This window comes from Lynx rufus, unplaced genomic scaffold (assembly GCF_022079265.1).
Source record: "Lynx rufus isolate CCGP_SWC_20201006 ecotype Redwood Valley unplaced genomic scaffold, mLynRuf1.p SCAF_23, whole genome shotgun sequence".
NCBI lineage: Eukaryota > Metazoa > Chordata > Mammalia > Carnivora > Felidae > Lynx > Lynx rufus.
Window position 1 is genome coordinate 7,308,360 of NW_025814838.1, and position 24,769 is coordinate 7,333,128.

Below are 24,769 nucleotides of genomic sequence, written 5' to 3' on the forward strand. Positions count from 1 at the left end.
CCGTTACCCTAAAGATTAGAGGTCACACTACATCCCTCTGTCCTGAGTGGAAGAACTGTCTTTGTGAGTGTGATAGTGATGGGCCAATTAAGACTAAGCTGGGAGGGAGGGAAGAAGATGGAAGCCAGATGTCAAAATCGTAATTAGAGAAACCATCTTAAAAAAAAAAAAAGAAAGAAAAGCCATCTTGAAAAGTACCTTGGAGCAAGTATTATTTCTTCTGGCAGAGAACAGAGTAAGAAGATGAGCTAAAATATAGAAGATCCAACGCAGAAGGTTAGACAGAAAACCTCAGAACCTCAGAACAAATAAGCCACAACCAACCCTAGGTGTCAGTGTTGTGCCAAGTAACAGCACCAGGGAAGCAGTGGGCAAGGCAATACTGATTTTTAACTGATTTAGGAGGGAAAGATTCGATAACGGGTTGGGTACAGCAAAGATGTTTATGGAATCATTACCATCTCACTGAGAAAACATGCTATGGATGGTTCTTTGAAAGCTACCTCACTGTAGAAATCTATTTTAAGTACCCACATGTGTACATTTGTTATTAAAAATGCATTACGATCTGTTTTTATTTCATTAAAGTGTTTCTTTTAAAGTGGTATTAAGTGAAGTGTATTCTATTTTTAAAACCCAGACAGAATTTTAAAATATCTTAAAAGCACTTGGGTACCTCAGTTGGTTAAGCGTCCGATTCTTGATTTTGGCTCAGATCATGATCTCACGGTTTGTGAATTCGAGCCCAGCATTGGGCTCCATGGTGACAGTACAGAGCCCACTTGGGATTCTCTCTTTCACCCTCTCTCTCTGCCCCTCCCCTGCTCACACACGTGCACGCTCTCTCTCAAGAATAAATTAAAAATAAATAAATGAAATACTTTAAGAACCCTTTGAAAATGTTTTGCAATGATGGCTTCAGTCAGTGGTCTCCAACATATGTAATCACATGTGCCAGGAAAAAATGGAAAGCGAGCAGGAACACATAAACTCTTTTTGTGTGTTTGTATATGTACGTGTGAATGCCTATGTTGTATACTTGTGTGTTGGGTATAGTGTGTACATGTATGTGTAACTTATACACAAAAGTAGAAATTAAAATGGCATAAAAGTCATATTAATAGATATGTTAATATTTTCTTCCTATAACCCAAAATAAACAGTCTTGTGTTCTCCTGGGTGTATAGCCCCACTTTGAGACCACTGACCTGGATGAAATAAATGAATTTCTAAGCTACATGGCAAAAAAAGGTAAGCATTATCTAGGTGAATAGAAAGAGGTGGATTAGAGAATTTACTTTTCCTTTCTGGGAGTCCTTACATTTTGGTACTCCCAGGGCTGAAAATCTGCTGTTCTTTGTGTAACTTAATGAGAAGACAAAATCCCTGAGCTACATCAGTATTTGATTTAGAAGGAGCCTTACCCAACACAAGCAAGGGCTGTGTCTCCAAGATTGTTGTTGAAGCTCAAATTCAGAATGCGTTCTCCTTTGGAAAAGTAGTTACATTCCCTCAGGTCATACATCACAGTGAATGATGTATATATTAATATCATCCTTTTATTCACCCATCTAACCAACAACAGCTGTTAGGTGCTACACTTTTTTGAAATTTTTTTTTTTTAACATTTATTTATTTTTGAGACAGAGAGAGACAGAGCATGAACGGGGGAGGGTCAGAGAGAGAGGGAGACACAGAATCTGAAACAGGCTCCAGGCTCTGAGCAGTCAGCACAGAGCCCGACACGGGGCTCGAACCCACAGACAGTGAGATCGTGACCTGAGCCAAAGTCGGACGCTTAACTGACTGAGCCACCCAGGCGTCCCGGTGCTACACTATTATACAGTCAAAGGCCTTTCTTTCATGCCACCCTTGGATCACACTGACCTTGTCCTTCCCTAATCCCACCTTGCTCACACTCTCCTGCTTTTGCATGTGCTGTTCTCTCTGCCTGGTAAAATACTTCCCAGATACAAACACAGCTGAAATGTCACCTCCTACATGAAACCTACCATAACCTCCCCTAGCTCTTAATGGGTCTTTCCTTCTCTAAACCCAGAGTACTCTGTCACATTTCTTATCAGATTATCCTGCCATTGTCTGCTTACATTTATCTTCTGTATGATTCTTCAAGTATCTTAAGACCAGAAGCAAGTTTTACATTATCTTTGTATTTCCACTGCCTAGTGTTCGTTGCCTGGTAAAAACTAGGCTCTCCAACACCTTTACGTGAAAACAACTGAACGCTGTTTCTATAGAAAAATATTTTTTCAGCCCGTCAACTGATATATGAAGCACACTTCACTCCCTGGCCATCGATCCTCACCCCTCTCCATAAGCAGTGTTTGTTGAATCCCTGGCAATATTAATTTTCCTACTAGCTGAGCATCCAGGCTTTTCACTGGAAAAAATTAAGCTACAGCTTTCTGTTCAGCTTTGAGTTTCCCATGGCAGTGAAAGAAGAATAATACTGAAAGAAATCCCAACAAGAGGGAAACAACAAAGACGTGCTTCTAGTGTCTATACACTACCCTCTAGACAAGAGCACTTAAACTACATACCAAAAGATGTCAGCAGGATTTTCAGAATAAGTAATTTTTCTCTACTACATAAAACCTGGGTGAACTGGAGGCGCTGGCTAACAGGCATATAGTTAAGTCTCTGTGGAGTCAAGTCACATGAGGCGATGAAGAATGCACACTTTGAGACAAAGTTACAATGAGGACATCAGGGGCGCCTGGCTGGCTTAGTTGAAGAGCATGAGACTCTCGATCTCAGAGTCGTGAGTTCAAGCCTGGGTGCAGTTAAATGAATAAATATTACAGTGTATCAAACTGTGATTATTATTTTAAAAGGGAGAGATCTCAAGTAGGTCTGAAGGACACTGATGAACACTGCACACTAAAGGCCTGCTGAACAAATAGGATTAATAAAGCCACAGACAAAAATGAAGTAACAGAACAGAATGGGATGAAAGAAGTATAACATGTATAAAATATCAACATTGACACAGATGCGGTGGGGCCCTATCCCATAAATGAGATTATTTAATACTCACAACAAACCCCAACATAAGCGTTAGCCCCGCTCTCACAGATGAAACACTAACCTTAATGAGAGGCCCGTGTTTCAAACAGGGCCAGTCCTCAAAGCCCAGGCTTTTTCTGTGGAACAGTCCTATCAGTCTTGCTGATTTCTATTTAGACTTTTGGGAGTTGTAAGACTAAAAATGTCAAATTTAACCAGAAAAATGACCCTAAAAGAAAGTGAGAAAGTTGCCAAATGCTACTTCTCCAAAGGCACAGGCCTAACTGCTTTCACAGGAGAATTCTACCAAACTTTGCAAGAACAGAGAGCCACATGCAATTTAAACTGTGCCAGAGCACAGAAGAAAAAACTTCCCAATAACTTTTTACAAAGTCAGCAGAACACTGATACCAAAACATGACAAAGATAACATTTTCCAAATAAATAAAATATCAGATAGATACAATATTTTTATTTAAAATTTTTGTAGGTACAACCCAGTGATGCATTACAAGACCATCCCATCTAAGCCCAGAAATGCAAGGGTGGATATGTATTATACAAGTACTATTAATTTAACAAGTCAAAGGAGAAAAAACAGAATGACTATCTCCACAGATGATGAATATACAGTAACAAAATTCAACAGCAATTCCTGACTTTTAAGCTCTTAATAAAACGAGATTTAAAAGAATATATATTTCAAGTCAATCAACAGCAATCTCAAGCCAAAAGACAGCATCACATGTAAAGCAGAAATATTCACATTAAAGTCAAAAACAAGACAAAAACGCCCACCATTTAAAAAAACATTTTCTGGAATTAACTACCAATTCACTGAGGGGGGGGGGGGGAGTCTAAAAATGAAAAGGAAGTAGCAAAATCATTTGTAGATGCATCAAGGAAACACAAGAGAATCAGTAGAGAAGCTACTGGAAACACTAAAATAATTCAACAATCTAAACCGATTAAAAAATTAGTACATACACAAAAATTCAATTGCTTATGTTATGTACACCTACCATTCATTCTAAAATATGATGCAAGAGCCCTTTGCAACAACATGGATGAAACTGGAGGGCATTATGGTAAGTGAAATAAGCCAGACACAGAAAAACAAATACTGCATGATCTCTGATCTCACTTATATGTGGAATCTAAACAAGTCAAACTTGAAGAACCAGAGACTAGAACAATGGTTGCCTGGGGCTGGAGGGTGGGGAAAATGGGGAGATATTGGTCAACGGTCACCAACTTCCAGTTATGAGTAAGCTCTGGGGATCTAATGTATAGCATGGTAACTATAGTTAATAATACTACACTGTACACCTTAAGTTTGCTGAAAGAATTGATCATTTAAGTGTTATGACACACAAAAAGACTATGTGAGGTGATGGATGTATTAATTAATTTGTAGTAATAACTTCACAACATACAGGTATATTTAAATTATCATGCTGTACACCTTAAAAACATCCAATTTTTGTCAATTTCCCAAAAAGCTGGGAAAAAATTTAAGAGTTACAATAATGATAGAAGGAAAATTTCTATTTAACAATATCACACACACAAACACACCATTAGAATAAATCTAACAAAAACTGTGCAGGACGTTTATGAAGAAAAACTTCTGTTACTAAGGAAATTAAAGAATTCAGGGTGCCTGGGTGGCTCAGTTGGTTAGGCATCCGACTTGGGCTCAGGTCATGATCTCGTGGTCCGTAAGTTCAAGCCCTGCGTCAGGCTCTGTGCTGACAGCTCAGAGCCTGGAGCCGGCTTCGGATTCTGTATCTTCTTCTCTCTCTGCCCCTCCCCAACCCAGATTCTGTCTCTGTCTCTGTCTCAAAAGTAAATAAACATTAAAAAAATTTTTTTTAAATGAGAGACACATCCTACTACTAGCTAGGAAGACTCAATATTCCCTAAATCAATCTATAAAATTTAAACTAGACCAACTAGTGCTGAAGTTGATCTGTTAAATAAATAAGCCAAGAAAAATCTGCAAAGGAACTAATGAAAGGGGGCTAATGCTGTGACATTAAAGTGTAGGGTAAGCTTGGGCCCCCTGGGTGGCTCAGTCAGTTAAGCATCCAACTCTTGATTTCTGCTCAGGTCATGATCTTTCGGTTCGTGGAATTGAGCCCCTTGTCAGGCTCCTAGCTGTAAGTGTGGAGCCCGTTTGGGATTCTCTCTCTCTCCCTCTCTCTCTGCCTGTCCCCCGCTCATGCTTGCTCATACATGTGCGCTCTCTCTCAAAATAAATAAATAAACATTTTTTAAAAATGTATGATAAGCTACAGTAATTAAAATAGTTGGGTACTGGCATACACGGAAGGATACATCTTAATAGAACCAAATCCATAGGGGACTTCAGTCTATTATAAAGGTCGAGTTTCAAAGCACTGGGGAAAAGATGACTATTCAATAAATGGGTTAGGATTGCAGGCTAGCTATCAGGACAACTCTTTCACAAGCAGTTTCACTCCTAGAAATGGACTGTACAGAAAACCTTACACCTGACTTCCTTCATTTTTTTTTTTTCTATGTCACTCTCTCAGTAAGGCCTTTTCCTGAGTATCCTCTTTAAAATTATAGCACCCAAACCCAACCCCCAATTCCAGATGCCCCGTTCTTGCTTTTATTATTTTCTCCCTAACATTATCACCAACAGCATGCCATTTGCTTCCTGTCTTCCTCACTAGAAGGTAAGCTCCATGAGCGCAAGGATATTTACATGTTTTCTACGTACTGTATCTCCAGCATCTAGGCACTCAGTAAACACTTTCTAAATGAATGAAGATATTTTGTGGCATAAGAGCAGTCAACACCAATTCCCTTCCACCTTCTTTGCAAGCTTACCCAACAATGTAAATAGGCTGAGGGCAGACGACTCCCTTCCAGACCCAGAGAGTGCATCGTGACTGTTCTATGCCCCTGACCAGTTGCTGGCTGAGCAGGAACATGTGCCCCATCCTTGCCCACGGGCCCTAAAGTGATGGGAAGATTTCTGGGGAAGGTTTCCCTCACTTAAAAAAAAAAAAGATGTGTGGGGATCCTCTCTTTTCAAGACTTTGTCATGCCTACACAGGACACCTGGCACTGTATCTGCCACTTTGCAATTCTTTTTTAATGTTTATTTATTTTTGAGACAGAGAGAGAGAGAGAGCAAGCGAGAGAGAGAGCATGAGCAGGGGAGGGGCAGAGAGAGAGGGAGACACAGAATCCAAAGCAGGTTCCAGGCTCTGAGCTGTCAGCACAGAGCCCGACGCGGGGCTCGAACTCACGGACCATGAGATCATGACCTGAGCCGAAGTCTGATGCTTAATCGACTGAGCCACCCATGCGCCCCTACCACTTTGCAATTCTGAGGGGACTATCACCACACTGAAGATGAAGAAAGCAACCTCTCAATTTCAACAGAGCAGCTGTATCACAGAATTAACGCAACCATGCAACCATGGAACTGCTTTTCTAAAATAAACTCTTATTTTTTAAAAGCAATTTGGGTTGCTCCTTCTGTTTCTTAAAGCTGAAAGCATTCTGATACATACTTACACATATGAAAAGACCTGCCTATGAGTGTTCATTTCACTATTATTTATAAAGCAAACTGCTGGTCCCTAAAAGTACAACAGGGGCCTCCTCAAGGAAAGTTCTACACCCAGTGATGTGCTGGTAAATGTTTACCAGCCAGCTTGGAGAAAGGAGAGGCTATCATAGTATTTGCCAATTTCCAAGACCTTAGTGCTCCCATTGACCACTCAGTGGTCACTTTCAATAACAGCCATGTTTAAAAACCAGTTCACTAAATTCACAATGTAACAATCTGCTCTCATGAGCCAGTAAAACTGACTCCAACATACCATTGCTTATATCCAGACCATGATGCAGGTACATATGTGCTGATAAGGAACAATTTCCTAGATACACTTAAGTGGAAAAAGGCAACAAAAGTATTTACAGTGGGGTTTAATAATATTATCATTTTTTTTCATGTGCAGTTATATTTACATAGATGATCTTTAAAAGAATATTCGAGAGACCTGAGCAAGATTGTGGAACTGGAACAGATGAGAAAATTTTCATTTTATACCCTCTTGCTAGCTGCTTGAACTCTTTTTACCATGACTTATTTTTTTTACAAAATTATACTTTTTAAAAAATTAAGCATGCCACTAAATTTTCATTTTTGCAATATAATTGTCTTTTTATCTACTCTTCCCTTATTTGATGCTTAGAACAATTCTCACATAGATTTAATGACCCCATAACCAAAACTGGGTCAGGAAACCAAATAAATGGAAATTGAAATTAGAAAGATGCATTTTACATTTTTTCCAAATTAACCTAAGAAACAAAATTGCAGTGACAGGACTTAAAGACAAATCAAAAAAGTGCAAAAAATAATTTCATCTACAATTGCTTTTTGTTGAAATATAAATTGGGCCAAGTATGCAAAGCACACTCCTATTTCCTTAAAACAGCCCAGTATTCACGAACTCACACACACAACAAGGTCACTTTGCAGCTCACAGTCCTCACATTGTGTCACATGGAAATCATCAGGATCTAATTAGCGACTTAAAGAAAGGAAGCAATAACGGAGTGCCGGGGAGCAATATGCAAAATGGATAGGTCAATAAAGGCCACCCACAGCAAAAAAGCTTCTTGTACTCATGTTTGCTACACGTCATGTGCCAGATTCCTGGGACTTGGTAGGCAACTGCACGTCCACAACCAAGGAGCTTGTTTTCAGGCCTTACTGGGGACTGTTCTCTTGTGCAGTTGGATTTCCTCTCAATTTTTAGTGTGAGAAACACAAGGAAATAAAATTCATGGTTAGATTAATGTTTCTTCCCCTGCTCTTCCACCTCCTGCTATGCCAGGAAATAGCACTAAAATTCTATCATGTGGTTGCCCAACAGGACACAGGAAACCAGGGCCTTATAATCTGATGACTAGTGATTGCAATGCAGAGATGGAGCTAAGGCTTAATTACACAGGGAACAGCACTGACAAGTCAGGTTGCTGAATTACCAAGGACATTTCCTAGGATCCTCACTGTACTGCACGTACACACACACACACACACACACACACACACACACACACACACACTTACACATGCATACACGCTATATGGGCACTCACACTGAAAGCAATTTTTTCTTTACCACGACCAGGTGATTCACCAACAGGAATTGCTTGATCTGGTCTATCTGCACTCCTTCCCACCCCCCTATGTCTAAAGAATTCTGCATTTTCCCCATCATCAACAAACATCTAAAATCATTTGGTAAATGTTAAAACAAGCATTTAATCTGAAGGGACTAAGACCTGAGGGGGCTAAAAATAAGGACAAGAAGAAATAAAGGAGCAAGTCAAATCCATGGTTATAAGCAAACATGAATATTATTCCTTAAGACAGATTTTCACGGATATTTGAGAACTACGAAGCTTATGAAATATAAATGCAGGTCTTAAAAATGTCTGCAGGCTCTTAGAGTTTTTGAACCCAAGGCTGAACCAAGCAGTAAAATGGAAAAACTAAAGATTTTCAAATATTACCATGTATTACTTAATAAATAGTTTTTGTATTACTGCACATTATTAACTAATGAAAATGCAAAGGAGAGGCTTAAAATCATAACTTCCAACAAGACCTGAAATGCAAACCACGTGAGCTAAAACCATGAGTTAATGTGGCTACTACCAGATCACAGTAAATATGAAGTAATACGAAATCAAACCATTTCTTTCAATACATTCTTCACTCGGGATTGTGGAAGAGCAAGACTCTGCAACCAAAAACCCAATGTCATACAAAGAAATGACACATGCTGGAACACAAATGGTCTTCACGAGGGTAAAACAGGTAATGGCATTTACCATTTTTCGAGTCTGGAACAAGAGATGTAAAACACCAAACAGCTGTGGCACTCGACAAGTATATCCAGGTACATTAAAAGGCATCACTTATATCTTGGCTCAGGTTCTAAGCTGATAAACAAATGGCTGAGGCTCCATTTCAGAACAGAAAATATGGCCACATTTTAGGTTTTCACATTTTAGGTCCACGCACGCAGACCCAGCTGGGTACTCACTATTACCACTGCAAAGGGGACACCAGGTTCTACAAAATCCACATTAATATGAACATTAACCAAGGTGATGTTGTGCATGGGTTAACCATATTCCTTTAAATTCCAGGCTATTCTAAGAAAACAGAATCACAAATACCAAAAGACATCTATGTTGGGTAGGAAATGACTTGACCACACTTACCGTTTTCCACATAAGGATGAAAGGGTAAAACCAGGGCAAGGATAACCCTGCCTCTAGTGGGCTCCAAGACGCTTCTGATATCTTTTAACAAAGTCAGGGGCTGATCACAGCGGTCCAGCAAATTCAAGCAGCTGATGACATCATACTGGAACCCTGTATTCTGCCATTCATTTATACCAAGCACTCTAAAAACATCAGAAAGAACTTGATTGATATAAACGCCCTTAAAGACATCTTTGAAAATAATTGGGATGCCTCACAGGCTCTAACTTTGTCTTCTCAATCAAAGTAAACGCAAGATCTTTCATTTATAATTTATATTTGCAATAATAAGATGGCCAGGCAAAGAAAAGCAGCAACTCTATTTCTTTAAATTTAGCATTTCACCCATTTCCAAATCTAAAAACATATACCTCCTTTATAAGAACAAAACAGGGGCGCCTGGGTGGCGCAGTCGGTTAAGCGTCCGACTTCAGCCAGGTCATGATCTCGCGGTCTGTGAGTTCGAGCCCCGCGTCGGGCTCTGGGCTGATGGCTCAGAGCCTGGAGCCTGTTTCCGATTCTGTGTCTCCCTCTCTCTCTGCCCCTCCCCCGTTCATGCTCTGTCTCTCTCTGTCCCAAAAATAAATAAACGTTGAAAAAAAAAATTAAAAAAAAAAAAAAGAACAAAACATATGTTTAATAAGAATGAGTTACAAGGCGCTAAAAATGGTTATACAACTAGGGCATCAAATTCCTGAACATAAAATGAACCAAAAAAAATCCTACTTTTTACTTCATTGTAATGTAATCATAAAATACATCACATATTCATGGTTTATATTCCTGGAGTCCCCTCTATTTTTAAGAATGGCTAGGGGTATTCTTATGGCTGGGTATCTTCTTAAAAAGGTAATTTCCACTTACAACCTATGGCCTTTGAGCACACATCTCTGTTTCCAGGAGACAGGTACTATTCATACTCTAGAATTTCCTATCTGAATAACTATATAGAAACGACGAAGCATGGGGCATCCTATTAAAAGCGTCAATGAAGAGCACAGTTAACACACTACTCTCAGCCCTCTCCCTCTCTCTCCTACCATCCCTCTCTCAGAACATTTCTAAGTCCTTTACAATGTTTTATCCACAGGAAGAGTTCTCTTATCAAGAGTCTTTGTCAGCCACACCATTAAGGCAATTCTGTAAATTACTCACTCCTGCTTGGTTGTGACAATCAGAATGTGGCAGATGGGGCATGTTATGATAGAGGCAGGGAAGAAAAGGGAGCAGGAAAAAGGATCTTTGGTAAACAAGTCTTTGATAATGCTGAGTAGATACAGTAGAGTTAACTTAGAAAATTCTGGAAGTATAATGAGGGCTGTTTTAAAAAACTCATTAGCATAGTGATAGTTGAGAGCATTTTCAAATAGAATAAAGGAGCACAAACCACTCAGCTGCATCTTGTTTTCAGTCTAGGTTTTTTGTAATAACTAAACCCTCCTCCAAAACAATGCTCTAACCAACTTCAAGGGACTAGTCAGAATCCTTTGTTGCTTGAAATAAGTAGGGCATTAGGGCTCCAAAATCACTTTATTGTGCAATGATTATTTTAGAAACTGGATTTAGTTCATTCAAACTATAAAGGTCCTACTTTGGGGATAAAAATCCTATCAATTCCAGGGCGCCTGGGTGGTTCAGTCAGTTGAGCGCCGGGCTTCGGCTCAGGTCATGATCTCACGGTTTGTGGTTTCAAGCCCTGCATCGGGCTCTGGGCTGACAGCTCAGAGCCTGGAACCTGCTACAGATTCTGTGTCTCCCTCTTTGCCCCTCCCCAGCTTGCACTCTGTCTGTCTGTCTCTCTCTCTCTCAAAAATAAATAAACATTAAAAAAATTTTTTAAAATACTATCAATTCTCATTTTAAAAACCAAATGAACAATTGAAAAGGACTATTTTAGATATTAATACCTCAGTCAAACAGCCTATTTAAATTCATAAATTGTAAAAAACAAACAAAAAAACCAAATGATACACTTGATTTAAAAAAACAAAACAACAAAAAAAGTCTTAGGCTCATCTATAAGGAAGCAGAAGCCAAACTTTTATCAACATGTTTTAATATAGAATAATCTCACCAAATCCATCTCTGAATTACTTGCAGATTTTGAAAGAAAAACATGCTCCAATAAAAAATTATGGCTTTAATAAGGGACAGTTCCAGCTACACATTTAGAAGCCCTTCTTCATCTTTGTATGGTGACTTTTCACTTGTAAACTCAGTTCCACCGATGAAGACAAATGTACTGGCCCCAATCGAACTGTGTATTAGCCCAGGAATTGAGACCCGTGGTTAAGATTTCCTCCACTTATGAGAACAGTGGAAGAGGTCACTTGTCCAAATCATACTGTAAGTCACTGGCAGAGTAAAAATTGCAACTTGGAAACTCCTAATGGGCTATTCAGGCCAAGGAACCCACTCTCCCCAGCTAAGGGGAGAAAGAGCCTGACAACTGGTCCGTGAATTGATGCTTTCCGGGTGGTGGGTTGTGAGTGAAGAGCAGTCTGCACTTCAGTCTCCAACATCTTTTCATTAAAAAAAGAAAATAAAGGGGCACCTGGTCTCCCTCTCTCTCTGCCCCTCCCCTACTTGTGCTCCGTGTCTCTCTCAATCTCTCCCCACCTTCTCAAAAAAAAAAACATTAAAAAAATTTTTTAAGAAAATAAAGGATGTTAGCATGAGAAATAGAAATTTTTTTAATTTTATGTTTATTTTTGAGAGAGGGAGAGACAGACAGAGTACGAACAGGGGAAGGGCACAGAGAGAGAGAGACAGACAGACAGACAGACAGTACTTGAAGCAGGCTCTAGGTTCCGAGCTGCCAACACAGACCCTGACACGGGGCTTGAACTCACGAATCATGAGATCACGACCTGTGCTGAAGTCAGATACTTAACCAACTGAGCCACCCAGGCACCCAGAGAAATAGAATTCTTAAACTATAATAATTTCTTTTCAAGAAAGATCCCAAACCTACAGATAATGGATTCAAGTCAAGTAGCTTTCAAACTTACATTGAGAATCTCTGTTCTCTGGTGTTAACATGTACATACGATTCCTTTTTGGGTTTTTTTTAAATTTTTTTTTAAACGTTTATTTTTTTAAAAAAAACATTTTTTTTTTTCAACGTTTATTTATTTTTGGGACAGAGAGAGACAGAGCATGAACGGGGGAGGCGCAGAGAGAGAGGGAGACACAGAATCGGAAGCAGGCTCCAGGCTCTGAGCCATCAGCCCAGAGCCCGACGCGGGGCTCGAACTCACGGACCGCGAGATCGTGACCTGGCTGAAGTCGGACGCTTAACCGACTGCGCCACCCAGGCGCCCCTTAAACGTTTATTTTTGAGACAGAGAGAGACAGAGCATTAACAGGGGAGGGTCAGAGAGACAGGGAGACACAGAATCGGAAACAGGCTCCAGGCTCTGAGCCGAAGTCGGACACTTAACCGACTGAGCCACCCAGGTGCCCCGATAAGATTCCTTTTTGATTACGCATGGGTGAAAGGTCTATGCAGATTTAATTCTAAACCCACACCCTTTACAGCGCAGCATCTTCCCACACCCTTATTTCCTCTACCATCTAACTACCATTCAGACCAACTAATTTTACCACTAACTTTTGGTGAAGCAGACTGAGGAAGGAAAACATGCTGCCAAAATTTTTTCCTGCCACAGAATCTTTTTTAAAAAATTTATTGTCCCCTGAATTGTGGAATTGTTCATTAGTACACCTAATCAAAAATTAACTATATAATCCTTTCCTGTGCCTGTGGCTTTTCCAAAACAGTATTTCTAACCCTGGAATTATTATTTTCAAGAAAACAAGTTAAGTAATAGTTTATCTTCCGGGAGGATTTAAAACATATTTCCTTACAGAAGTGACAAAGCAATCGGCATGTTGGTAAATCCTAAATAAAAAGCAAAACACCAACAGTATAAAAAAATTGCTGTTTTGTTTTAGAAATCAAAGCCAGATCCTTAAATTTTACAACTGGATTTTTTGGCATAAATAAGGATACCTTGGCAACACAGAAAAAGAACTCAACCATTTTCTGTGTGTTTTTCATGAACTCAGATATTGAAGAGAAACAAAAAATAGTTAGCTCCCAAGCCAAGAAAACGAGGTATTAAGCTAAAAGTCTGCCCTGCCAGCAGGTTGGACAAACCCCAACCTAAGATATTACTTCCTCATTAAAATCTCAGATTGTGCCATCAGAATGGCTAAAATGAACAAATCAGGAGACTGTAGATGCTGGAGAGGATATGGAGAAACAGGAACCCTCTGCACTGTTGGTGGGAATGCAAACTGGTGCAGCCACTCTGGAAAACAGTGTGGAGGTTCCTCAAAAAAACTAGCTACCCTATGACCCAGCAATAGCACTGCTAGGAATTTACCCAAGGGATACAGGAGTGCTGATACACAGGGGTACTTGTACCCCAATGTTCATGGCAGCACTTTCAACAATAGCCAAATTATGGAAAGAGCCTAAATGTTCATCAACTGATGAGTGGATAAAGAAATTGTGGTTTATATACACAATGGAGTACTACGTGGCAATGAGAAAGAATGAAATATGGCCCTTTGTAGCAACGTGGATGGAACTGGAGAGTGTTATGCTAAGTGAAATGAGTCATACAGAGAGAGACAGATACCATATGTTTTCACTCTTATGTGGATCCTGAGAAACTTAAAAGAAGACCATGGGGGAGGGGAAGGGGAAAAAAAAGTTACAGAGAGTGAAGGAGCCCAACCATAAGAGACTCTCAAAAACTGAGAATAAACTGAGGGTTGATGGGGGGTAGGAGGGAGGGGAAAGTGGGTGATGGGCATTGAGGAGGGCACCCGTTGGGATGAGCACTGGGTGTTGTATGGAAACCAATTTGACAATAAATTTCATATTAAAAAAACATCTCACACTGTGCTGAAAAACACCATTTTTGTGAGTATGTTCTTATTTAATACTAAAAATATTGTGGAGAGAATATCAATCAGTATGAATTCCCTATTTAGGTCAAACTGCAGATTTTGGCATATGTGCTACGTATTAGGGGAAAAAAATTAAGTATTTTTCATAGGGTAGTAAGTTTACTAGGTTACACAGCATGTAAACTCTAGATACAATGAATTATTAATTCAGATATCTAAATTTCACTGATAATTCCATTTAGGCATTTAGTCTTAAGAAGGGCTTCAATGGCAAGCAAGCAAGGGAAGGAGCAGGGGTGAGTAGGAGGGGAATGAAAACATTTCAAACACCTTCCTCCCCATATCTACTTTTGAACAGATTTTTTTTACATGGGAGGAGAGTGACAGATTAGGACTTTGGCATGAAGTTTTCAAATGATGAGTTAATTTCTTTTAAGTTTATTTCTTTTGAGAGAGAGAGAGAGGCAGAGAGAAAGGGAGGGAGAGAATCCCAAGCAGGCTCTGCACTGTCATCACAGAGCTCAAAGTGGGGCTCCATCCCACAAACCAGGAGATCATGACCTGCACTGAAACCAAGAGTCAGATGCTTAACCGACTGAACCACCCAAAAATACTGAAGTATTTCTTTAATTAGAAATTAATTCATGGGGCGCCTGGGTGGCTCAGTCGGTTGAGTGTCCGACTGTTGGTTTCGGTGAAGGTCATCATCTCCTAGTTTGTGGGATCAAGTCCCACGATGGGCTCTGTGCTAGGCATGGAGCCTGCTTAAGATTCTCTCAGAAAGGAGGAAAAGGAGAGAAGAGAAGAGAGAAGAGAGAAGAGAGAAGAGAGAAGGGAAGGGAAGGGAAGGGAGAAGAGAAAAAAGGAGAAAAAAGGAGAAAAGAGGAGAAAAGAGGAGAGAAAAAAGAAAAGAGAAAAGAGAAGAATTCAGTTATCACTACACAGGCCCTCCAGGATCTAATCTGAGACAGACTGCTAGTGCTAAAGGGGATCTTACAAATCACACAGTTGAACCTCACACAGACAGAAGTCTCCTATGATAGCATCCCTAATAGCTATTTAAACACTGAGTGGGGCAAGGACTTGAATACTTGAGCTGTTAGGAAGGTGAGTGTCCCTTAACTCTACCTCAACTTCTGAGACCTAGCTGTGCATGATTATACCAGAAACTACACTTACTCCTCTCTTTCCATATAAAACCCCTTTACATTTGATCGTAATCTTCCCTTCCACCCCCTTCCTACTTGGTCTTCTCTTCTCCACGCTTAAAATTTCCATGTTTTGCCAATGTTCAATCAAGTCGTGCTCCAAGAGCTACTCTAATGCTGTCTGTAGAAGCAGAAACTTAGGTGGATACAAAAGTGAGTTCATAATTCCTTTTTCCTTCTTTCTAAGGCTAAGCCTGGCTTCCAAAATATCAGAGGAGGAGGCAGGCCCATTCTGTACCCAGCACCTTCTTCTCCTATTCAATAGAATCCATACTGAATAAAAAACAGCTCTCTTTCTAAGTCTCTCGAGCAGAAGATGGTCTTAAAACCAAGATTTGACAGTTCATACCCATTAGGATGGCTATTACAAAAAAATAAGCAAATAACAAGTACTCGCGAAGATGCAGAGAAACTGTAGCCCTTGTATACTGCTGCCAGGATGTAAAACGGGGCAGCTGCTGTGGACAATGGTATGACAATTCCTAAAAAAATTAAACAGGGTCCTACATTATAATCCAGCAATTCCATTTCTGAGTATATACCCAGAAGCAAAAGCAACGACTCAAACAGTTATTTGTACACTCGCGTTCACAATAGTATTCACAATAGCTAAAAGATGAAGGCAACCCAAGGGTCCACTGACGAATGAATGAGCCAAGTGTGGTACATCCATACAATGGAATATTATTCAGCCTTCTAAAGGAAGGTGATTTTGATACATGCCACAAGGATAAACCCTGAAGACATTAGGTTTAGTAAAATAAGCCATTCACGAGAAGACAATTAATGCATAATTCCTCCTATTTCATGTTCCTAGAAGGGTCAAATTCCTAGAGACATGAAGTAGGATGATGGTTGCCAGGGGCCAGGGTGGTAGGGGGGGAGGAGTGGAAAATTAGTGTTTAATTACAGAGCTTCAGTGGGGACAACAGAAAGATTCTAGAGATGGATAGTGGTGATGGTTACACAATGTAGATGTATTTAATATCACTAACTGTCCTCTTAAAAATGATTAAAAGGGTTAATTCTGTGTTATGTAGTTGACCACAATAATTTTTTTAATTGAAAAAAAAAAAAACAAAAAAAAACAAAAAATAAACTTTAGGAATGTCAGATTCCAGGGGCGCCTGGGTGGCTCAGTCGGTTAAGCATCCGACTTCGGCTCAGGTCATGATCTCACAGTTTGTGGGTTCGAGCCCTACGTCAGGCTCTGTGCTGACAGCTCAGAGCCTGAAACCTGCTCCGGATTCTGTGTCTCCCTCTCTCTCTGCCCCTCCCCCGCTCATGCTCTGTCTCTCTCTCAAAAATAAACAAACATTAAAAAAAAGAAGAAGAATGCCAGATTCCAGGGGTGCCCGGGTGGTTCAGTCAGTAGTCTCCCGATTCCTGATTTCAGCTCAGGTCATGATCTCACCACTGTCAGATCGAGCCTGGCTACTCACTGGGCATGGAGCCTGCTTAGGGTTTTCTCTCCCTGTTTCTCCGCTGCTCACACTCTGTCTCTCAAACAAAACAAACAAACAAACAAAAGCCAGATTCCAAACAGGAAAAGTGTCTACACCTTTTTTTTTTTTTTTTTAAAGCAAGTAAGAGGGGGAGGGGCAGAGCGAGAGGGAGAGAAATGAACTCAGGCAGGCTCCACACCCAGCACAGAGCCTGATGTGAGGCCTAATCTCACCACTGTGAGACCATGACCTGAGCTGAAATCAAGAGACAGTGGCTCAACCAACCGAGCCCACCCAGGTGCCTCGAAAAAGTCTCTACATCTGATTCCTCTTTTCCAAGTTATTCCTCACCTACCCTTCTTCCACAGTGCCAACTCCTCTAGTACAGAAACATACTGATGAGGAAAGATGATTTCTCTCTAAATTTCTACTTAACTGTAATATGGAAAGTTTTTAAAAAATTCTAATCATGGAAAATTGTTTCTGATTCACATCCTTTAAGTAATATACTCTCAAGAAGAAATACATCCGAAACCAAGAAATATACCCCAAACCATGTCTAAAAATTATACCTGTATTTCTTCTTCTGAAGCTGCCATATCATAGTTTCAGACAGCTCAGTGGCATAAATCTCTTCAAAATGAGGACTCATGATTTTTGTGACTTCTCCATCTCCAGCACCTAAATCAAGAAGTCTATGGGTTTTCCAGTCTGGATTAATTTTTAGCAGTCTCTGAAACTGATCTGGTGAAAACACAAACATTGAGCCTCTTCCTAGCAACCTGGAAGAAAAAAAAGACAAAAATAGAAGAGTCTATGCAAATTAAGCACCCCCACATACATTCAGAGTGACTGCAGTAACTCAGCACCAATAGCCTCCTGAACTTACAAAATATTTATCTTATGTGATTATATGGTTAAATTATATATTACTTTTTATATGATTTACAGGATTAAAAGCAAAGTTAGTAAAATAAGAAAATACCTCCAGATATCATTTGGGGCTGAGTTTACAGATAACACCCCATAAAGAGTCGGCAAAGGAGAGGAGTAAAAGGTAGAAAGGAAACAGGATGAGACAGGAAGGGAAGGGAAGAAGAATGAGTAAGAGATTAAAAGGTTAATGTGAAGAATTTATGTCAAACTAGGAAGGAGAGATGGAGATAGAGTAACAGAAAACGTATTTATCAGTTAAAAAAGATGACAGCCCAACAGAATCCGATTACAGCACTAGCCAATAATACTAAGCAGAAAAATCAAATAGGAAAAAAAAGCTGTTATTAAACTAAACAATGCGTGAGAAAAAAAATAACTTCAATATCATAGATTTTTAAGAGACACTAGAGAAAAAAATGGTCCCTGCGATATCAGTTAATTTAGACCAAAAAAGTAGATTCATACTTCCATCAGTTTATATATTACATGATCATCTGGGTCTTATTATTTCTAAAGATCCTGAAAAACATTCAAAACCACAGTAACGCCTTTTAAAAAAAAGCTTGAGAGGAGTTAAATGGAGATCAGAGAGAACTCTGAGCAGACAGAGGCTGTGGCTCAAACCAAGTCTCAAGGAAGCATCACGGTGGGGAACAGAATGCACTCCCTGCTCAGCCTCGGTTTTCTAGCTCTCAAATCCTACTCTCTCCAGGGCAGGGATTCTCCAGGTCCCTTTCCTGAAGAAAGGTCCCTATCTCTGAAGCGGAGCTCAGAGATAGCGCAGAACCACAAATAGCGAGTTGCTGCAGAAAGAAGGCGGAAAGCCTGGGAGAAGCGGCCACTTCTGGGCCTTCCCCCCTCAGCAGCTCCTGGGGCACTTCCTTCAGACCCTGGAACACAGTTTGAAAGGCACCACTCTGGGGGCACCTGGGTGGCTCAGTTGGTTAAGCGTCCGACTTCAGCTCAGGTCATGATTTCATGGTTCGTGAATTCAAACCCCATAGTGGGCTCTCTGATGTCAGCACAGAGCCCACTTCAGATCCCCTGTCCTCCTCTCTGTCTGGCCCTCCCCTACCTGCGCTTTCTCTCTCAAAAATAAATAAACATTAAAAAAAAATTTTTTTTAATGAAAAGCACCAGTCTGGGAAATGGCAGGGAAATCTGGTTTGTACTGCTACTTTCTGGAAATAAGCATATGGTACAGTATGTCACACAGTGACTGGAAAGATGTGTGCAACCTGGTGTTCCTGGTAAGACCAGTTTTAGGAAAGAATTAAAATTGCAGAGTTCATATAACAGGCTCCCTCTCTCTCCACTTTTCCCATTAAGGCCTTAGGAGAGTTTAAGCAGATCTAATAATGTCTTTACAGTAAACTTTCTGCCCCACAGAATGCTAAAAAACTAGGGAAGGGGGGGGCATAGACATCAGATTGCTAAACATGATGCTATCCCTCAAACTGCTTACTGAGAAAGTGTTATCTCCTCCAAGACCATTATTTTTTAATCTTCTGGTGGAAAAATAGGCTACAGTAAGCAAATATGAGAAAAGAGACTGAACTTACTGAAAGAGCTTTACAAAACTTCACACAGGAGCCACCGTCAGAGGAGGAAGAGGGTACAGGCAGCACGGTGTGGGGGATGCAGTGTTGGTGTTGACTTGCCATAGGATCAAAAGTAAGTTGCAAAACAGTTTTTTGGCTCAAACTTTCCTGGTTATAAAATATCACGCTTCCCCTAGCCACCTTCTTGGGATGTAAGGACTCCTGACATTATAATCATAAAACTCTAGAGCTAGAGGTCATCTGACTTGTCTACATTTAAAGGCATCAGAGACGGAAGCACTGTCTGTCCCCAAAGATCATGAGCAACAGAGGCTCCAAAAAAGATTAAAAGTGTAAAAAATAAAAGTAAATAAAAATTTTTTAAAAAATCACCAAGCCCAGTGTTTCTCAACCAGGACCAACTCCACCCTCTAGGGGGCACTGCGAGTAGGTGGGAGAGTCTGGGGTCATCCCCATGACCCGGGAGTGCTGCTGGTTAGTGAATCAGGCCAGAAACGCTAGACTTCCAGATAGAAGTGGGTCAGTCCCACACGATAAAGAATTATCCCACTTAAAATACCAAGACACTGACCTCGCTCAATACAAGGTTTCCAGGGGCGCCTGGGTGGCGCAGTCGGTTAAGCGTCCGACTTCAGCCAGGTCACGATCTCGCGGTCCGTGAGTTCGAGCCCCGCGTCAGGCTCTGGGCTGATGGCTCAGAGCCTGGAGCCTGTTTCCGATTCTGTGTCTCCCTCTCTCTCTGCCCCTCCCCCGTTCATGCTCTGTCTCTCTCTGTCCCAAAAATAAGTAAACGTTGAAAAAAAAAAAAATACAAGGTTTCCAGCAAACATCAGGTATGGCTCTCTAATTTGTCTTTAATTTCTAAAGGTAGTGATGTCCATGGGCGGTGGGGGGTTTGTGTTTATTAACCATCCTAGGTTCTCTGGCCACAACCTAAGTTCTCTCCAGATTTAGAATCTGTAGAGGAGGTGTGTGTAAAGTGTGTAAGGAGTTACAGGTATCTTCCTTATAATATAGACTCTGAAAACAGCTATCAGGTCTCTCTTTATTTAGCCTTTCCCTTTCTAACATAAAGGAGGTCTGGTAAGTATCTTCTTAGTCCAACAAGGCATCACAGTGCAGGGTGCCTCAGAGATACCACAGGTCCAGTTCCAGACCACCACGATAAAGCAAGTATCACAAGCAGGCCAAATGAATTTTTTTGGTTTCCCAGTGCATGTAAAAGTTGTTTACACTACGCCATGGCCTATAAAGTATGCAACAGCATTATATCTTAAAAAACAATGTACATACCTTAGTTAAAATATACTTTATTGTGAAAAAACAGCTAACCATCAACTGAGTTTTCAGCGAGTCGTAACCACTAATCAGAGATCACCAGAATACAGTAATGAAAAAGTATGAATACTGGGAGAATTACCAAAATATGACACACAGATACAAAGTGAGCAAATGCTACTGGAAAAAATGGCACTGATAGACGTGCATGACACAGGGTTACCACAAAGTTCCAATTAAAAAAAAAAAGGCAATTATCTGTGAAGTGCAATGAGGGATGCCTATAGTTATTTAAGACACAGCAATTCATGGTAATAATCTACCATGGATGGAAAGTACCAGCAGGCTCAAAATTAAGCTTTCTGGTGAGAATAAGACACAGGACATGTTTTGAGAGACTGGGAGGTGAGAGTTAAACAAAACCAAACAAACAACAGAAGAGCTGCAGATAAGGGAATCCAAAGGAATTTATTAATTGCATTGCCTCTCTTTAACCAAACCGTGAAATTCCAAATCAAGGAATTTTAACCAGGGTCCCATGGGGCAGAGGTTGGGGGTAGGGGTGGGGGATGAAGGGGGGAGGTGGTTCAGAATTTGAAATCTCCCAAAACTGTATGTGAAATGTTGAATGAAAATACTATTTGAAGACAAGATTCCTACCTTTCATCATTTTCAAAAGGTAAAGGACCTCATAAAGGATAAGAATCACTGCTACAATGACTTGCCTGCTTTCCAAAATAAATAAAATGGTATAGAACAGAAATTCAGTGTAGTCAATTTTAGAAACAAAACGTCAGACCAAGTTGTATAAACTCAACTACCAAGACAAAAATAACAACTGCCTGCTAAAGCAAACCTAAGGCAATTTCATATAAACAATGAAGAAAATCAAGAAAGAAATCTTGAGAAATGGCTCATGGTGCCTAAAAACATATTTAAGGACCAGATGAGAGACCAGGGATCCAGACAGTCAGGAGAAGCTGGCTCGAAACCTCAAGGGGGGAAAACAAAGTGGGCCCAACCAGTGGCTTTAAGCAGTCCAATAAGGCTTTGTAAACACTAAACTCTACTGATTTTCTCCTTGGCATTCTAGATTCTTGGGCCTTGGGGATTTTTGAAAATTTGGCCAAGAAAAGACTGAAAAAAATCTGTACTCCTAAAGCTTTCTCCATGGATTTATATGAGAGAACCACACTAGAGATGGGCATTCCACAGCAAGTTTACAAAATTCTGGTGCGCCTAGACATTATGTTAAGAACAGATGTTGGGCCTTCACTCGAAATAAGCCATCACACATTGCTGGGTTGATTAAATCCCCCCTCTCAAAAAAAAAAAAAAACCTTGTTCCTGGGAAGTGTGCTAAAGCAAAGATTTTACTCTTCACCACATGTTAAGGGCTTAGTTCTTGCTACTCTCTACAGTAGGGGACTAGCAGCATCATGGGCATCACTTGGGAGCTTATTAAAAATGCAAAATCCTTGGGGCACCTGGGTGGCTCAGTCGGTTAAGCGTCCGACTTCAGCTCAGGTCATGATCTCACTCCTTGTGAGTTCAAGCCCCGCATCGGGCTCTGTGCTGACAGCTCAGAGCCTGGAGCCTGTTTTGGATTCTGTGTCTCCCTCTCTCTCTGACCCTCCCCCATTCATGCTCTGATTCTCTCTGTCTCAAAAATAAATAAATGTTAAAAAAATTTTTTTTAAAAATGCAGAATCCTAGGTCCCTGACCTACTGATTCACAATCTGCATCTCCGGGTTGTTTCTTGTGCACATCGAAGCTGGGAAGCACTGCTCCAAGTAACTCCCACGGTAGAAATACAGACTAATGAGGCTATTTATCAAGTTATGGTGAATTTACTTTCTTAAGTTTTTTTATGTTTATTTATTTTTGAGAGAGAGACAGAGACAGAACATGAGTGGGGTGGGGCAGAGAGAGGAGACACAGAATCCGAAGCAGGCTCCAGGTTCTGAGCTGTCAGCCCAGAGTCCGATGCGGGGCTTGAACCCACGAACAATTAGATCATGACCTCAGCCGAAGTCAGACGCTTAACCAAGAGAGCCACCCAGATGCCTCAAGTTATGATGAATATAAAAGGCAGAACTGCAGAAGGCTAAGACACTGGACCCACCCACTGCCAAGGATTCTGACTCGCACAAGTATTGTAGCTGAGGTGATCAATACCTTTAACAAAATAGCTTTTCTTTCATTTTCTTTTTTTAAACCTAAGGAGAAAGAAAAAATACACAAGACTCACTTACCCATTGATAGATGTTCTAGACATAAACAGGCTAAAAACAGATGACACAAAAGAGTGATATAATTGGATAAATAGCCAGCCAGATTTCTCAATACTGTTGTTTAAGAAGATCTGTGTTCCTTGATCAAGATAGCTCTGAACAAAGACAGCCTGGAGTGATTCGCATAATTTCTCTCTGTTGCACACGTACCACTAAAAAAAAGAAGAACAAGTGAAAACACACAACTTAAGTGTCATCTAAGAAGTCCAAAAACAGAAGCCAGAAGACTAAATCAAATCCAGTATTTCTAAATGTTATAATCTCATGGCACTGGGAGGATAATCATCATCTCTTACACTCAGATGACCTATAAAGTGTAAAATACTTCCACATACATAATTTCTCATCTAATTCTCATAATGTAGGGGGCGCAGTGGGGAAGAGGTTTCTGAGTCATGCAGTTTAGTAGGTGACAGAGCCAGGCCACAGTCCTTGTATTCTGACCCCCTGCCCAATATTTCAGTCACTATATCCCCAGGACCCTGAGATCTAGGAAGGCACAGTTGGCCTCTCCTTCACTGAAAATCAACATCAGAAGGCAGTAAGTAGCATTATTAACCTTGTTTTTAGATAAGGAAACAGTCACATAACGCAATGGTTTAATTCAAAACCAGCAAACAAATCAATGGCAGAGTAAAGCAGCAGAAATTACCACTCCAGTGACCAGATAAAGCTGCCTTTCTTCTTGTAGGCTATATAGAGGCCTTTAGAATTATTGAGGTGCGCTTTACCAGGTCATAGAACATTCTCACAGACCGGGGGCAATATGTGCTTGAGAAAGATCAAGAAGTTACTTAAGGTCACATCGTAATCGATGAGAAGACAAGGTAATATAACATGCTGAGAACGAGACTTCTGGGAACAGGCTCTAACCTGAACGTACTTTTCAGAACAAAATTCAGGAGCTTCAACTGTGGATGAAATTTAACCTTCTATAATAAATGTTTTCCGTTTAGAGTTAGTGTACCAGGGAAGGGAGGGAAGTCAATCATAGGGTATGTCAGCTTTAGAGTCTGCTCCATGATCAAGTCCTGGCTCTGCCATTCGTGTGTAAGCTTGGACAAGTCACTTAATCTCTGGGCCTCTGTTCATTCACCTGTAGATAGACTAGAGATGTCACTGGTATCTATCTATCCTAGTAGGGTATTGAGAGGATTAAATAAGGTAATGCAGGCAAATCCTCAATGTAGTACCAGACACACAGAAGAATCCTATAATAATAGCAACGAGATTCCTCTAACATGGCCTGATAAATAAGAGTAAGCCCATTAATTACAATGATGAAACTGTAGGGTTGACCAGTTATTATTAATCCATTATCTGCTAAAAAAACAATCAATCTTTCCCAATGAAGAGAGCCTTCGTCAAAAGTAATTTGCTTCTGGGGCGCCTGGGTGGCTCAGTCGGTAAGCGTCCGACTTTGGCTCAGGTCACGATCTCACAGTTCGTGAGTGTGAGTCCTGCGTCAGGCTCTGTGCTGACAGCTCAGAGCCTCAAGCCTGCTTTGGATTCTGTGTCTCCCCCTCTCTCTGCTTCTCCCCCACTCACACTCTGTCTCTCTCTCACAAATAAATAAACATTTAAAACAATTAAAAAAAAAAAGTAATTTGCTTCCCCCTGACAAATATGACCATTTATCAACAGGCATCCTGTAACTGCTTACGCAATTGGTGGGCCAATTTTACAGTCATCCTAAGCTTGCTAAATGTTAAAACAAATCTTGGGTAACATTCCTGACACTAACATTGAAAGGAACCAGTTATAATCC

At 40.5% G+C, this 24,769-nt stretch overlaps 1 protein-coding gene across 3 annotated transcripts in view; it reads right to left on the reverse strand.

The window, feature by feature from the left end:
• Positions 1-24,769, reverse strand: part of METTL9 (methyltransferase like 9) — a 52,731-nt gene that overhangs the window by 13,262 nt on the left and 14,700 nt on the right. For all 3 annotated transcript variants that reach the window (XM_047087724.1, XM_047087723.1, XM_047087722.1), the window contains exons 2-4: positions 22,963-23,153; positions 17,503-17,712; positions 9,313-9,497 (exon numbers count right to left, since the gene is read on the reverse strand). In XM_047087724.1, coding sequence (XP_046943680.1) covers positions 9,313-9,497; positions 17,503-17,712; positions 22,963-23,153 — 586 coding nt within the window. The remainder of the gene's footprint in view (positions 1-9,312; positions 9,498-17,502; positions 17,713-22,962; positions 23,154-24,769) is intronic.